The sequence below is a fragment of the Ostrinia furnacalis genome, unplaced genomic scaffold (assembly GCF_004193835.3).
Source record: "Ostrinia furnacalis isolate ACB-3 unplaced genomic scaffold, ASM419383v2 OfSCF1534, whole genome shotgun sequence".
NCBI lineage: Eukaryota > Metazoa > Arthropoda > Insecta > Lepidoptera > Crambidae > Ostrinia > Ostrinia furnacalis.
The window spans coordinates 181,065-198,956 of NW_021131773.1; the positions used below are offsets into that span (position 1 = coordinate 181,065).

Consider the following 17,892-nt stretch of genomic DNA (forward strand, 5'->3'; position numbering starts at 1 on the left):
TTATCAACTTTTTGGTCACTTTGGGTGTCACTTTGACGCTGACTTTACTGTACAAAAATCAATAATTTTGTGTACTTCTAAGCAGGAATGTCCGCATTTCTCCCGTAGCCTGGTCACCCTGCCCACAACCAGCTTCTTGAGAGGTCATTGCCAAGGCGACAGGTATAAAAGAGACGGAATGACGTAACTATCGTAGTTCTCTCTCGCTCGTCGGCGCAGACGCACGTAAGTAATTTTTTTGTGTTTTATGTACTTACGAAAACTAGGTTCGAGTGAAAAAAAAAATGATTTATTACCCTTTTGGGCAATTTACATGAAATTAAAAATTGTGGTGAACAAAATTGATATAGAAAATATTTTTTGAGGATCTAGTAAGCCTACCTATTTTTTTTTTTGTGTAAATTAACGAATAGTGAAGACTTTATAGAAAACAAAAATTAGAAAACTGTCGTAAAAAAATACGTGCGGTCTTTATTTTTTTAATAAAATTGTTGGCTTGAAAAATCTCTACATGTAAAAAACATCATAATAACATAAATACAGTGTTAAGTGTACCACATAAAAACCTATATAAAAAATTGAATTCTCGTATTTTTAATTTATTTACACATAGCAAAATATTAACCCTATCACAGCTTCGGAATAAAAAGATGATAAAAAATAGGCATTAATTAAAAAAAGACAATAAATTCATAGATCTTAATAATGACTTTATCTTCTATGAAAGTTCCTAACTCATAGAAGAAAAAAAATATTTCGAAAGTAGGTATTCAATCAAATAAAATAAAATACTAACGTTAAAAAATCTTAATTTCAAAAAGATCAATCGAACCCCCAACCTTTCAGTTCAACCACTACTCTATCGAGCCAATGCAGTTATTTCATAAAGCCAATATCGTTAGATTTACGTTCACTAAAATATTTTAAGTGTCAAACTTTGGTACTAGCTAGTCGTTCGTAACTAAGTATGAAAATACATAGTATAGTTTTGTCTGAGAATGTGCATTCATGGAAAATGTACATAAAGTACAGTGTTACGTGATAAATGCAGTTTTAATATACGAAAGTTTGTAAAGATGTTTGTTTGACTCTTTCACGCAAAAACTTTAAACGGATTTTGACGAAACTATTATACAGGATGACTTTGCAAATGTTAAATTTTCAGAAGCTACACAGATTCAGTAACTGTTTTTTCATATAAATTTTTTTATTTCACATTTAATTCTATTCGCTGCGGGCGGTTCAATATTGGCACGTGGATTTACTTCGTTCATAGAAAAATACGCACACACAGTTAACGGCAAAGCTTAATAATATGGTACGCGAAAATAGGTAAGCCTTAGGCTGAGTAACCTAACTTTGACCGTCATTTAAACGATAACCGGTGTTTTTTGTATGGAGTTTGATAGATTTTTGACGTTTGTCAAAGTTAAAGCAAGATGGTGCAACCCAGCCTTAGCTTTTAAAAAGTAAGGAAGTAGGTACCTAGTGTATTCTATATTTATTTATTTCGGAAAATACCTACTACGATTAAAAATTATTATGATAAAGTTATGTTGTACTATATTGTTCTATGGAGCTTGTTAAAAAAATGGCACCACCTTGCTATTTTACCCTGTATGATAAAATGTAATTTTGCCCCTTACCTTTTGTGGGTTGGAACTATTTAATTTTTAAGTCACCATAGGCTTATTTAGTTTTTTATCCATCTTATTTTTTCTACTTAACTATTTGAAAACTAGAGCAATTGTACTCAAAGGTGACATTCATAATAGCACTCATGTACACGACTGTAACAACACAGCTGAAACGTCAAGCTGTTAAGTATGTACACTTATCTGACATCTGTATTGTATGTTTCTGTGCAAATAAATAATATATTATTTTATTATCATGTACCTACTAATTATCATAATTACTAAGCTGTTAATTAATTGATACTGCGACCTAAGTTTATAGAAATACACTAAAATCGGGCCTTTTTAAAGCGAGAGTGAATAGGCATTTACAGAGATATAATATGTAGGTACCATCCTAGACCGCATCTCACTTAACATCAGGTGCGATTGCGGTCAAATACCTGCCTTGTCTCGCATAAAAATAAAAAAGTACTACATACTTAATACTTAAGGGAGGTCTGTTTTCAAACTTATGAAATAAAATTCTTAATATACCTTAAAAAAAAACGCTAAAGTTTAAAAACTATCGATAGCTCAATGCTGCCAAATTTTGATCCCATCCCATACAGGGTGATTTTGTAATCAATATCCAATTTTTTTAATAAGCTCTATCTATGGAACAATTTAACAATAGGTACAACTTTATCTTGTTATTTTAAATCGCGGTATTTTTCGCGAAAAAAAAATATTGAAAATCTAATTCGCGGGTACCCATTGCACCGCCCATAATAATTTTTAAAGGTTAAGGCTTATTTTCGTACCATTATGTCTATTAACCTATGCAGTTTTGTATTTTTCTATGAACAAAGCAAATTATCCACGTGTGCCAATTTTGAAACCGCGCGTAGCGGATAAAAATCTATACTAATATTATATTCGAGAGTAACTCTGTCTGTCTTGCTTTCACGCCTAAACCACTGAACCGATTTTGATGAAATTTGGCATAGAGATAGTTTGAGTCCCCGAAAAGGACATAGGATAGTTTTTATTCCGGTTTTTGAAACAGGGACGCGCGCGATAAAGTTTTTCTGTGACAGACAAAATTCCACGCCGGCGAAGCCTAATTAAATAAGAAAAAAAAAACGTTTTCTTTACGTAAATCGATTAAGTTACTCATTCTGAGTGGCTCCAAAAATTTTGATACTGATTGCATTGTCACCCTGTATAAAGTCCATCGAACGTGTTAACTCATCTGCGTAGTAAACACTTATCAATGCATTTTATTAAGTTATTGTGAAATATTAACCGGTAGGCTACCGTTAAGTTCGACGACCGAAACCGGGAGTTCGATTTGTGATGTAACTTTGAACGATTGAAGATTATCTTAATTTAGGTTATGATACAACCAAATTAGCTAGGTGAACCGACGATCAAGTGAAAACTGGATGCGGTCAGCACAGGACCGATAGTTGTGTACCTATATCTTTGAGGAGGCCTTTGTCCAGCAGTGGACGTCATTTGGCTGAAACGAACGAACGAATCTAGATATTAAAAAAAAATGGCAGAAAGCAATTTTGTTTTTCTTTTTGTTTATGCATATCAAGGCATTTGACCGCAATCGCACCTGGTGTTAAGTGGGATGCAGTCTAGGATGGTACATATCTGCCCTGTATCTAAGTGCCTATTCACTCTTGCCTTGAAAAGGCCTGGATTATAGTTTTCGGGAAAGACAGCAGCAGGCAACGAATTCCAGTCCCTAGCTGTTCGGTTCGCATTATAAAAGAGTCATCGAAACGCTTAGTGCGAGCTGACGGAAGCTTAAAGCTTAAGAATTAAAATTAATAAGATACATATTTTTTAAAGTTTTTTATGCTATAACCTGTGTCTATATCCATTGCTCTATGTATCTCCGAAATCCTCATCAAAATCGGTTCAGCTATACGTAAAATTGTACCCACAGACAGACGAAACGATTTATTTTGGCCTTTATTTCTCTTCATGCCACTGCTTATGCAATTGTTGGTCAAAATTGTTTGCTCTCGCCAGGCATCGAACCCGCATACCGCAAGCTCCCGTTATCCAAACGCGTAGGCTTCAAGTGTTTTCCTTCTTGAAATAATATTTACTAACCTAACGAGGCTTCCACGACAAACTATTTCAAAAAGCCCATCAGTTTTGAAGTTTTTAAGAGCTTTGTTGTATTTACGTACAGTTCTAGTACATACCTACCTAATTATTTTGACCCAATAAATTCTTTATCATAGTACCTACTGCTGAATCTGTTTATTAAAACCACTATAAATTAAGGTTTTTGGTTGCTTTGTAGCTAAAAAATAATAATGGTGTCATCGGCTGGTATTGTCTTATAAAATCCATTGGACTTTCGTTTTGAAAGTCTTCAAAAGTACGTACCTAATTGATTAGTGATGACAAATACCTACTCAAAATCAAAATCAAAAATATTTATTCAATTTAGATCACAAGTGGCACTTATGAACGTCAAAATATAGTAAAATAAAAAAGGTAGCCCTTATATGGGACACTTTTCATATTGTTATATTCTCTTCACTTACACACTCTAGTCTAGATCTGTGAAGCTTCTTCTAGCCTCATTTTATTGTACCTACCTACCAAAGCAGGTGGGGTTAAGTTTGTGGGTAGTGGCATATTATGTAAAAGTAATGAGAAGCCATGTGGTTCAGGCAGAGTAGAATGGGACCACCACTCTTCCCATGGATGTCGTAAGAGGCGACCAAGACAAATATGCGAGCATCAGGCCTCCCCAACCCGTCTGGCCAGCTTGGGGAGTGTAGGACAAATCCTCTTGCCTCTGGTAAATTAGAGAGTCGTGCTCCTGGAGTGGAGACTGGATGACCTGATGATTATGATGATACTAGCAAGTTTGTTAGTTATAAATTATATTAATATCGTTAGTAACATCAATACAATTCAATCTGACTGTCTTATTGGCTGGAACGGGACTAAGTATTCCCACCTCTCGTTCCCACCGCTGCAACTCCTGTGTAGCCAGGATCTACAGCTTGACCGCCAAACCCAACCAGTAAAGGTCAAGTTTGTCCCGGGGGAAAGTTAAACTGTCATTGGACCCGCAACGAAATTATTCAGAAGAACATAGGAGGAGTTCGAAGTTAGGGTTCAACTTCCCTCCATTGCAAAGCGGATGACAGGTGACAAAACAAAGGTTTTAATAACCTTTAAGAAATGATACACCATGGACAGGAAGCAATAATTATGAAAAACTATCTTGTACGCTTCGGGACTATTCCCACCACTGCAACTCCTGTGTAGCCAGGATCTACAGCCTGAACGCCATAAAAACCCAACCAATGAAGGTCAATTTTGTACGCTTATTGGTTAGTAGCCAACTACTAAATAATACAAGACTACTCGTACATCGATTTAAGAGTTACTTGAACCCGTTTTGTTGTTGCAAAAGCTTGTCATAAAAGTACTTACTTAAGAGATCATAAATCAATCACTGAACAGTTAGTTTAATCTTTAAACAAATATCTTTTAACGGTACAACTGAAGGTAGGAAGAAACTTGTTTGCTCGGGTGTCGTTATAAAATAACTGTCTTACGATGCCGTTAGGTTATGTCTATCGGTTAATTAAGGAACGTGAAGTAAAAAAAACAATTATTTGGTGTGCTCTCACGATTTGAACTTGTTTTTGAGTTAAAACTCCTTCAATTTCCAATCCGTACTAATATTGATTAAAAAATTCTTACTAATAATATTATAAAGCTGAAGAGTTTGTTTGGTTGAACGCGCTAATCTCAGGAACTACTGGTCCGATTTGGAAAGTTATTTTTGTGTTGGAAAGCCCATTTATTGATGAAGGCTTTAGGCATTTGTTCAGCAGTGGTCGTCTATGGGTGATTAACGAACGAACGGAAGAAAGATACGATAAACTCTATGATACTCTTGAATAAACGCAGTTCTGATAAAAAATAGTTATTCAAAGCTAATCAGATATCTATATCCGCTATTATGAAATGTCGATCTAAGATAAATAATTTACGGAATAGTTATAATAAGCTAGCTTTCGGCCCGCGGCTTCGCCCGCGTGGAATTTTTTGTCACAGAAAGCCTTTATCGCGCACGCCCTGTTTCAAAAACCGAGATAAAAACTATTCTATGTCCTTTCCCGGTACTCAAACTATCTCTATGCCAAATTTCATCAAAATCGGTTCAGTGGTTTAGGCGTGAAAGCAAGACAGACAGAGTTACTTTTGCATTTATAATAATTTAGTATAGATTAAATTGATGAGAGAAGTAATTCATATTTTATTTTGATTTTATTAGATTTGAATTTTGAAATCAATAAATCATTTATCAGCCGGACTTACGAAAGATTTTCATGGTCTCTTTGTTTGTTTCAGAAATAATACACAAGATGGAGCTAAATCTGCTGGGCAGAATATTTGTGCTGTTCGCGGCGGCGCATTACGGGGGCGCCACCGACCTGCACAGAAGTAAGTTGCTCATCTGGATAATAGATGGAGCTAATGACCGTAAAGCTAGTATTTATGTTAAAACAGTGTTTAGATAAAAATGCCAGTTTTATTTTTCTACAATATAGACTAATGCTGGCTCCCTTAAAAAATAAAACTCGTCATTTCACTACTTTCTAGTTAGGCAAACAACAAACGCATTTTTATATTCTCTCAAATGATTTTGAGCCTAAAACCAAAGGTCTCAAGTTTAAAAGTTCAAAATTGTATTCTGTTGTTGTACCTATAAATAAATAAATAAATAAATAAAAAATCCATCGATGAAATCTATCAACCAACATCCATCATTTTTTCCCTGTGTTACGAGTGGCTTCACCACAATAAGTAGCCAAGCGGGGCGCTGGGGTTCGAACCCGCGTTCCTAGGATATTGAGTCGGTCCGACCCCTTCGGCTATCGTGACTTAGGCTTTTTATTGGCTGTCAAGCTGTAGATCCTGACTACACAGGAGTTGCAGCGGTGGGAACGAGAGGTGGGAATAGTCCCGTATCATAGCTTAGAAATTGTGTGCTAAGTTGGTGTTCTAAGTTTTAATAACTACTCCATCTTCAGGTATCAGACAAGCACCAGGCAGCATATTCACCGTGGGCAACGGGGAGCCGTGCCTGGGGTCTGATAGGACCACGGGGGGCGTCTGTCTGTCAAGGAACCAGTGTAACACTCAGGGAGGGAAGGCGGTCGGCTTCTGTGGGGTCTTCGCTACGTGTTGTTCTTGTAAGTTTACAAATCCCAGTAAAAACATTTTCATGAAAATGCTGCCAAATAAAAGTATGGCTGGTAGGCTCGCAGAGCCAAGCTTTTAACCCTATACGCCCTCATAAAATCACCTCACCTCAGTAAAAATATGGTATTAATGCAGGTCTCTAAAACATTGGACTTTGCGAATAAAAGTTCTTTTGAAACTAGACCCAAATTCCAAAATCATTTCACAAACAGTACTAAAGTTTTGTGCACATTTTCACCGCTAGATGTCGCTACAAGTTCTACTTTAGCTTTGTAACTACATTACATAAAACTAACGAAATGTACTATTTTTCAGTAAACGCCTGTGACGTCAGAACCAACACGAAGGTGGCCGTATTCATAAACCCACCCCTGACCCGAGAGTCCTCAGGCTTAGAATGCTCTTACAATGTAGAAATCAACAACAACAACGTTTGCCAGATGAGGATTGACTTCGAAACCTTCAATTTGGCGCCTCCATCTACTGTAAGTGTACTTTTCAATATAGATGGCGCTAAAAGCAACATGACTAACATTTAGTTACGCTACTCCATGATAGATGACAGTAAAATTAGTTTAGATGCTTTTTCGACATTGAGTCAGAACTTAGTTTCATCAAATTTGGCTAGATGGCGCTAGTAAATGACACAATTTTTATAAAAATAATTAAGTCCTTTTGTGATTTTTAACGTTTTTAAACATTGTAATCATAATAATTTGCAATCTGTTGCTGTACCTTAATAAATAAATAAATAAATAATGAGCGTTCCCAATGATGATCATGATCAACAAAGCAGAGTTGGTTTAACAATCCATAAATATTATATTGTGAAAAACTGATGCTTTTTGTAAATTTTCTACTCGACGCTAGATGGCACTGACCCTACATTAAAGTTCCAAAAAAAATACAATAGAGGGCAGCAGGCATGCAAATTTTAGTTGTTCTACTCAACAACAGATGGCGCCATAAGTTTTTTTGTTTCGTGGAGCCATAATAACGCCTTTACATTCACAGGTAGAACCAGTAGAGAATGTAACCCAGCGCCCTGGCTTCACTTGCCGCAATGACATCTTCCAAATCACCAACTTGCAAGCCAACTCCGACGTCTTGCCGTCCCTTTGCGGTGACAACAATGGACAGCACTGTGAGTTTCATTATCAGAAAACATACTAAACAAAAGACAACTAAGTTATAACAATAACTACCTAGGTAATTTAAGGACACGACCGAACTTCTGAACAAAATGCGCATATAAATAGCCCTAATAATAAGCCCTAAAGCCTTGTTCCCAGTAGCGGCGTAAGGGGGGGGGCGGTGGGGGCGGTCCGCCCCGGGTGCCAAGCATCAGGGGGTGACACAAGTCGCGCAGATTAGTACTCACTGGCGCATTTGCATGGCAAGTCTACGGTCTATGTCATGATACTGGGGGGGGTGCGATTGTCTTTCAATGTTCGAATCGGTAAGTAACCCAAAATCCTGGGGGGTACCAGGGGGTGCCTTAGGACTTATGACGGGGGGGGGGGGGGGGCCCCCCCCGGGTGCCAACCCATGCTACGCCGCCACTGCTTGTTCCTATCATCTAAACTTCTAAAGCGTCCTTCCCACCAAGGCCTAAAATATCTAATCCTAGCCAGGGTTTAACTAAAACATCCTTCTCAAGCATTAAATCGGCCTTCGCTAGGTCTTAAAGCTCTTTCAAATAGGAAGTTTGCATGACCACACCCGAAAAATCATATGACAACTGGGTACCTACCTACTTATTTTATCGTATTGTGCGGTCTTGCAAACGCACGACTAAATGTCGTCCTGCTCAAAACGTTTTAGAATAGGTAGGTATTTAAAAAAAACACTAGACATAAACCATTCGTCAAGCTAAGGTCTATCTTCCTTTCCAAGCTCCACAGTACAATTCCTAAGGTTTAACATCACTAAGTATAACGTCTCTCCCAAGCTTTAAAACCATCCTCTCTTCCAGTATACGTCCGCGTGAACGCGTCCACCAACAGCCGTTCCATCCGCATCAACTTCAAGATCGCAGACCGCAGCACGCAGCCCAACCTGCCTCAAGCCACGTGGAAGATCAAGGTGACCCAGCTGGAGTGCTTCAACACTCTTGGGTGAGTATTTTACAGAAGGACTATCCTTTCAAAATGTCTATAAGTCCATCCACTGCTGGACAAAGGCCTCGGATTTCCACAATGACCAATCGATCCTGCGCTGCTGGCATCTAGGCCTCCCGCGACCTTTACCAGATCGTCGCTCGGTCCACCTACTACGTATTTCGGCCCGTGGTCGCCACTAAAGAACTTTTCTGCTCCAACAGCCATCAACTCCATGAACTATGTGCCCCGCCCACTGCCCACTTAATAAGTTTGGCAATTCTTCACTTAAGTATAGGGGAGAGCGGGGCTGAAAGTGCCGGGGGTAAATTGTTCCGAAGCAAATATCTCGAAAACAGAAAGAATTAGATAGATTTCTCTGGTATAATCATAAATAAATAATCATAATATTCTTTACAGAAAATACCGCGACGGCATCTTCGAGGCGATCACCTCCTCTCTGCCCTCCACGCCCCTCACCTCATCCGCTGACAGAGACGAGTACCTCATTGGTGATTTACGAATACCTTATTGAGATATTTTAACGATTTTTTCTGTTTAGCCCAAAGGTTAGCTGGCAATGAAAAATGACGTGAAAACGGGAAAAAATGTTTTTCACGCCTTGATACGAGGTCACGGGCACAGTTCGTTCGTTTGTTTTAGCCGAAAGACGTCCACTGCTGGACAAAGGCCTTCCCCAAGGATTTCCACAAAGACCATCCAGGCACCTCCCGCGACCTTCACCAGATCGTCGGTCCACCTAGTGAGAGGCCTGCCACGCTACGTCTTCCGGCTTGTGGTCGCCACTCAAGAACTTTCCTGCCCCAGCGGCTATCAGCTCTACGAGCTATGTGCCCCGCCCACTGCCACTTGATTTTAGCGATTCTGCGGGCTATTTTTCGTCACTCTGGTTCTCCTACGGATCTCGTCATTTAATATCTATATTTTAATAACCGTCTACTTTCTACCACCAGCTCCCCCCGGCTGCCTGCAGTTCTACCCAGACCGTGCGGGCACATTCGAATCGTTCAACTACAACCGAGGTTCGGGCCCTTACATCGCCAACCTGGCTTACGCCTCGTGCTTCAAGCGAACACCCGACGTTTGTGGTATCAAGTGAGTTGAACCATTACTTCGTCAAGTTACAGGCACGGTACTATTCCCACCTCTCGTTCCCTCAGCTGCAACTCCTGTGTAGCCAGAAGCTACAGTTTAGCCTTAAGATGTAGGCCAAGAGCTTGAAGCGACGATTGCCGAACGTTAAGATGAATGTGTCGGACTAGCCGACTCGTGATCCGAGGAACGCGGGTTCAATCTCCGCCGCTCGACTGTTGTGGTGAACCCACTCGTAAAACAAAAAAAAATCATGATCGACAGATTAACAAATATACCCGAAATAGATTAAGTTTTTGAGGTACCAACATTTATAGATTTTCATCCACGAAGACGCGCCCCACCATTATTCCGCTAATGTTTGAGTGTTATCGGACGCTAAATTATCAAACTCCCCGCACCCCGCGCTTCCCTCGACCAAAACTTGATGGGGCGCGTCTTCGTGGATGAATCAATCTTTATTTGACTTGCGTGGCTAAATAATGTGATGAGAATCTAAAAAATCAGCACTGCTTGCCGGGCAACTGCTCTTCCATTCCAAGCGAAATGATCGTGAGTTCGATTCCCAGCCCCGCCTTAGGTAGTGATTTTTGCTATTTATAATTTAGTTTCAGATGCAACTCTTAACGCTAGAAATTTTAATAACTAACCTAAAACTCTTCCAACAGGCTAACATCAGCGAGCTTCGAGATGGCCTACCGTCAGGAAGAGAACCTGTACCTCGACACGGACTGTCAGATCAACCCGGTGACCCAGGGCGCCACGCAGTCTGAAGACTACCTGTTCATACCGGAGGCCGAGACCACAGACGGCCTGAGAGGCTCCAAGTTCTGCGGGACCAGCGCTTCTAACCAGATTATTGCTTGTGAGTTTTATAGATCGTTTCATCCACGAAGACGCGCCCCACCAATTTTTGGTCGAACTTGAGGGATTGCGGGTGTGGGGAGTTAGATCCGAGCAATCCGAGCGTCATTATGGTAGTGTGCTTTTGTGCACTTGATAACTAGCTTTCCGTCCGCGGCTTTGCCCGCGTGGAATTTTGTCTGTCACAGAATAACTTTCTCGCGCGCGTCCCTGTTTCAAAAACCGGGATAAAGACTATCCTATGTCCTTTCTCGGGACTCAAACTATCTCTCTGCCAAATTTCAACAAATCGGTACAGTGGTTTAGGCGTGAGAGCAAGACAGACAGACAAAGTTACTTTCGCATTTATAATATTAGTAGGGATTACACGTTGGGCGCCACGTAGCTCAGGTGAGCTTGGAACTACAACTGTTGTTGTAATTTGATTGTCACATTTAATTTCATCCACTAAACCAACAGCTTACGTTTTTTTCTGGTCTTGTATAATTTCTATAACGTAAAATATGGACTGTATTTATCCTACCTACATTATCTACATGCACAAAACTTGAATTAATTCACTTCGTGGGATGATGACAAAAAGAGGATTCTACTAAACATTTACCGCTTGTAAAAAACAGGTGATAAAACACAAAAAATATGTACAAATAGCTACATATTTACTGCTTTCTAACCGCCACAAAAAAAACGTTACTTACTTACCCGTTCCGCAGCTCAGCATTTCAGCAGCAACGCCACGGAATCGCCTCTCCCTCCAGAGTAGAAGTAGTTGAAACACTACACAATAGTTCACAATACACTATCACCTCATAAACACACACTACACAAACACAATATAAGTTCAAAACACAAAATAGGTCTCACGAGGTCAAAATATGGGTTCAAAGTAGGTACAAGATGCACGGTAGACAAAAATGATTGCTGTCTCTGTAACTATAAAAGGTCACTGATTGACTGACTCACTCATCACGAAATCTCAGAAACTACAAGCTTTTGTGCAACAATTTTGTGCTACAAGTGCTGTCTCGAATTTTGCATGGAGGTTCCTTTTAGAACGTAGGTGCTCACTAAGACGGGATTTTGCAAAATTCAACCCCTAAAGGGGTAAAACGGGATCCACGCGTACGAAATCGCGGGCGGCCGGCTGCTGGAAACTTCCACGGTAGAATTTTCCAAGAAAAATTTGACTCCGGTAACGCGACGACGACCGGAGTCAACCACGATAGTTCGCAAACTAAAATTGACAAAAAATAATACTTCGACAAAAAACGGGTAGTTTTAGTCAATTGAGATACATTTTATGACAGTTTGTATAGAAAAACTTGACGTCACAGCAGGTTCTATTTTCAAAATACTGACCGACGCTCGTTTATTATTAACATATCAAAATATTAATTTGAAAATCGAACATAGGTTTTTTGTTTATAGTCCAGTCATTTAAGCTTAAATTAGGTAAGAATCTCGGAATTCGAGATACCCAGCTGTAAGTCTGTAAATACTTGTATATTGACACCCTAAAAGTTGTCTCAAAACCTACATAATATGGTAGAGTGTAAGCAACTATTAAATTTTAAGGTCAAAGGTCACAAAAAACGGTTTTTTGCTCTTTTTTTGGAAATATCTCATTTCCTATGGGTTTTTGCTATTTGTATTTATTATCAATATTGTAGAATACAAAATTCTCTACAAATTTTGTTTAAAAATTTTTTTATACGGTGAACCGTTTTCGAGATAGAGGGCGGCCGCTAGTACTTATAATAAATCTGTAGAGAGGTCAATTCTGTACATGAAATATATTTTCGAAATAACTATCAGGGGGTGATTAGTGATCGATACTGATGCCAAAAATGTAATCAGTAAAATTTTTGTCTGTCTGTCTGTCCGTCTGTATGTTCCTTATAGAAACAAAAACTACTACACGGATTTTAACGAAACTTGGTACAATTATTCTTCATACTCCTGGGCAGGTTATAGTATACTTAGGAATTCCCACGGGAATAGGAATTAGCAGGAAAATCCTTTTGTATGAAAAATCTAAACCGCTTAAGTTAGACGCTTGAAATTTGGCATGTAGATACCTTAGTAAACTTAAAGCTTAGTTACAACAAGGAATTACTGAAATTCCCACGGGAACGGGAATTAGCGGGAAAATCCTTTTGTATGAAAAATCTAAACCGCTTAAGTTGACCTGAAGTGATGCAGTGACCGCGCGCTCTCCGCCCTCTATCTTGAAAACGGTTCACCGTATAAAACATTTTTTTAAACAAAATTTGTAGAGAATTTTGTATTCTACAATATTGATTATAAATACAAATAGCAAAAAACCCATAGGAAATGAGATATTTCTAAAAAATGCGCAAAAAACCGATTTTTGTGACCGTTGACCTTGAAATTTAATAGTTGCTTACACCCTACCATATGTAGGTTTTGAGACAACTTTTAGGGTGTCAATATACACGTATTTACAGACTAACAGCTGGGTATCTCGAATTCCGAGGTGAACTTACTATAATGACTGAACTATTATTCCTTTGCAGCAGGAAAAGGCTTGGGCATTACGTCATACAGCCAAGTTTTCAGTATTTTTTTATGCATAACTAGCTTTCCGCCCGCGGCTTCGCCCGCGTGGACTCCGAAAAACCCAAATATTTTACGGAACCCTATTTTTTCCAAAATAAAATTTAGCCTGTTACTCGTAGATAATGTAGCTTTCGAATGGTGAAAGAATTTTTAAAAACGGTCCAGTAGTTTTTGAGCCTATTCATTACAACCAAACGAACAAAGTTTTCCTCTTTAAATATTAGTATAGACAAGGCAGAGGTATTTGACCGCAATCGCACTTGATGTTAAGTGAGATGCAGTCTAGGATGGCCATGTTAAAAATTTCGTGCTTTCTCGAGTCGCTCGGATGTTTTATTTTTATCACTCTCACTCATAAAATAGTGGCCCTAAAAATGGAACGGAGATAATTATACCTATTTGTTAAATTCTACCAGTACGCTCACAAACCCTACGTTATGGAATCTTCTTAGACAGACAGGGCTTACAACGCTGCAAGTTAACTGCGCACTTGGCGGCCGTGACGTATGTACAGTCGCAGAATGAAAAGGTTCGTCACCTTAGTGTCGGTTTTCGCTTGCACTAGGTACTGTAAGAGTCAAATCTGCCAACATAACAGTGCAAGAAACAGTGCTGCTAACATTTAAATAAATATGACGTTTGCTAACGAATAAGGTTTTGCTTGTTTATTTTTCTCTCCCATCTGCATCAGTGCAATGTTACAAAATGTAGTTTTTTTTTATTTAATAGAAATAATAATGGCAGGTTGAACCAACAAGAAGGTTTTAGTTTATCAATCATAATAATCTTCTTGACAAGTTAAATCGTCAAACAACTTTGATCTAAATAATTTTGAACTTTACTGACAGACAGTTAAAGATTATTTTCTCTAACTCGAGATTATTCTGTAACATAGTTTCAAAAGGTAATATGTGTTCGCGATTCGTTGAAGGAATCAATTTGAAAACTGACGAACCTTTTCATTCCGTCACTGTACATCGTCGCTCTGGCACGAACTGGGCGAACGCGGGACTGCGCGGGAGAGTTGCATTCCAGCGAGGTGCGCAGTTTGCTTGACCGGGTTATACAGGGTTTTAAAAGTACCTTCCATTTTAGTACCTCTTTTTAACTACAATTATTTTTTCTTACAGCAACACCACCAGGCCCGCTCTACGTACACTTCCACAGCGACAATCTGGTGACCGACGACATCGCAGAATCCGGATACAGGTTCAACTACAACGTACTCAACAACTGCTACCTCAAGAAGTAGTTAAACTGTGTACCTGAGACAGCTGTCAAAAACGTCAAACTTTCGTCTTTTCTGGTGCTTTTCAGCAATTTTCAAGACTCGACGATAAATTTTTGGTATTTTCTGAAATTTTTCAGTTGTTTTCATGAATAAATCGAAAGTTTTTTTGAGACCCTTTGCTACTTGTGGCACTACAAGATATTTTAATTTATTTAAATGTGTAAAAATTAGAAATTTGACACCCATTCTTACAATTTACACCTATTTTTTATACTTTGACACCTACATTGTATAAAAACTGATGCATGTATTATTTTTCATTAAAATTTATACTTCGATGTAGAAAAATATTAATGAAATTATTAGTATAACTGGTATAACGCCTTGGCCACGTATAATATAACTCTTTGACAGGAAAAAGGAGAGTTTTTAGTTGTCAAATTAACTTTTACTTAGTGCATTTACTCGTATTAGTATTACTTTTTGATGGGGCAGGTTTGTTAAAGAATTCCTATAAGACTGAGTATTACTTTTGTGGTCTAAGGGTTTTTCTATAATAAATAAGAAATATATTGAATTGATAACTATTTTGTTTTATATGTGGCTAATGATTTTATACATTAATGATGCCAGTTGAGTAGTTTTTAAGTTAAAAGTAATATTTAAGATTTACTTACTCTCTGATTACGAATTTTGTATTGAATTAAGATAATAAATTATTGTTTTATACATAAATCTCGTTTTTTTTCTTAATCTTCCATCAAAAAGTACTTTTTATAACTTATATTATGACATTAATCATGTATAAGTTCTAAAAAGTACGTTTTGATTAAATATAAATTATACAAACCTCTAACTATAATATTAATGGAAGTCATGGAATCAATAAATGGAGCCAACTTTTAGTCTTTATACATTTATTATTAAAATATAAACAATATTTTTAAAACTTATATAACTGTTACAACCTTACCATAACTTATACACAGGGTAAAACAAACATCAAAAAGTATAGTTTTGACATTTACCTAAACTTAATAATAAACTTCATTTAATGTACAATTAAATGCACCTTCTACGTAATATTTTATGTTAAAATGACTATTTTTATTCGATAAATATGTTGACGTGTGAAAAAAGCGGCATAAAATGATTCTGATGGAATTTTTATCATAAAATTTTAGCATTTCTCTACCCTCAAATCAAAATGAACACGTAGTAAGAGAATTGATGAAAATATATTTACATTAATATGCAATTACAAAAAGGCACCATGTGGTTCTTGTTTGTTGATAAAATTCTCAATATTTTTATATAAAAATTATATTCAATTATGGATTACATTACATCCCGATTATACTACGGTATGCATTTTAATAAAAAATGCGATTAATTTAAGAATATTTTAAAAACCTATCAAAGAATCACAAATAGTCGTTGAAAGCAGTCTTATGTACATTTTAAAATTATATAATCCAAGTAAAAAAATATGTTTAAACCTCTTAAATGCAAAAGTGTTTTTGTTGTTTTATATTACATTATACAGCTAAATTTAAAATTTTTTTAAGTTTATACTAACACCAAAATAATTTACTTTTATCCACAAAATCATTATCCACAAAATCAAATGCTACTTACTTTATTCAGATCTTTCAATACAAATATTATTGTTAATTCGTCACACTTTTTAAGTAAATTCGTCATTAACAACGAATACTTGTCACGAAAAATACATGAAGTGTGATAAAAACCATGATTTTCACAAAACCATAATTTTCTCTGTGACGAGTTGACTGTGTGGCAAATCTACAAACTTTTTTTTTAATTTTCAGTACCAGATTCACATTAAATTTCTTTTCTACATTTTTTTTTTCAAAATATACTAGTGAAAAATCATAGGATTTCCTCTAATTTACCTTCATTTTCGTCCAATAATAGTTTTTGTAAGCATACTGGTCTATTTTAAATGAGGTTTTTAAATATTTTTCTTTTAAGGCCAATATACTTACAATAAACTTGCTGCAGAAAGAAGGGCCTCAAATTGACGGGCTTCTCATCATGTGTTTTATAATTTTTTTCATCTTGAAAAGGCCAGTACTTTCATTCAAGTATTTTTTCCTTACGTATACTTAGGCAGTTTTACCTACAAATACCTCTATCTGTAGAAGGGAGGCCCCCTACTCACGGTGTAGGTAGAGAGAGGAATGCCCTTCGTCCCGTATATCGCTTCTGGCGCGTTCTCATACTCTACGTCGTAGTATATCCCTGTTTGGTTCTGTAATAAATAATAAACCATTAAAATAACAATATAAGAGCCTGGGACCGAACACTGTGGTATATTCGAAATGACATAGTACGAAAAAACTAAGAAGTTCAAGGGAAGAAACTGCTTGACGAATCGAAACAATTTTTTGACATTGGCTGACAAATGTGACTAAGTTCCTTCAGCCACTTCTTCTCAGCACCAGCCCATTTGTTGTCCTGGAGTGGTGGTAGGGCAAGCTATAAATAAGTATTTGGGACATGTATAGATGTCCTAAGAAAGGACCTTTATACTAATATAGAATTTGACTTGACCAATCCATATTCTGAACTTTAGAGTAACCACATTTTGTTTATAAAAATAATGTTTTAAATTTTGAAAAAAAAAAACAGTTCTTTAAGTCCTTTTAACCCCTCTCGCACAAAGCTAAATATGCTTGGGTTACAAGTGTACTTAAAAACAAAACAAAAAAAAATTATCAAACTCAGTTGTAAATACTTACGTGCATACTCCTAGCTCTGGACTTGGGCCGCGGCACGAGAAGATCCGCTCGTTCCTGCACGTGGCTGGACGCTTCCGAGCTGGTGGACTCCGTCGCCATGTGGTTGGTGTAGCCTGGATGGAAAATAATGTCATATAAGTAATATTTATTTATTTATTTATACTTCAATGCCAAAAATATTAACATTAGGCGAACATACATTACTTGTCATTGGAACTTTGGTTTTACTTACGTTATACAGTTCCAATGACAGTTAACTTTCCCTGGGACAAACTTGGCCTTCACTGGTTGGATTACGGTCAAGCTGTAGATCCTGGCTACACAGGAGTTGCAGCGGTGGGAACAGGAGATGGGAATAGTCC

General features: G+C 37.5%; 2 protein-coding genes across 2 annotated transcripts in view; one reads left to right on the plus strand and one right to left on the minus strand.

The window, feature by feature from the left end:
- Positions 1–206: 206 nt before the first annotated feature.
- LOC114353024 (uncharacterized) lies at positions 207–15,382 on the plus strand. Its single transcript, XM_028304830.1, has 10 exons — positions 207–225; positions 6,024–6,116; positions 6,707–6,868; positions 7,194–7,363; positions 7,893–8,022; positions 8,854–8,995; positions 9,398–9,489; positions 9,952–10,093; positions 10,759–10,955; positions 14,665–15,382. The coding sequence occupies exons 2-10, from the start codon at positions 6,038–6,040 to the stop codon at positions 14,784–14,786; spliced, it is 1,236 nt and encodes a 411-aa protein (XP_028160631.1). The 5' UTR covers positions 207–225; positions 6,024–6,037; the 3' UTR covers positions 14,787–15,382.
- Positions 15,383–16,592: 1,210 nt separating this feature from the next.
- Positions 16,593–17,892, minus strand: part of pwn (calcium-binding EGF-like domain-containing protein pawn) — a 41,596-nt gene continuing 40,296 nt past the window's right edge. The window contains exons 18-19 of the mRNA XM_028304827.1: positions 17,531–17,643; positions 16,593–17,040 (exon numbers count right to left, since the gene is read on the minus strand). Coding sequence (XP_028160628.1) covers positions 16,921–17,040; positions 17,531–17,643 — 233 coding nt within the window. The 3' untranslated portion in view covers positions 16,593–16,920. The remainder of the gene's footprint in view (positions 17,041–17,530; positions 17,644–17,892) is intronic.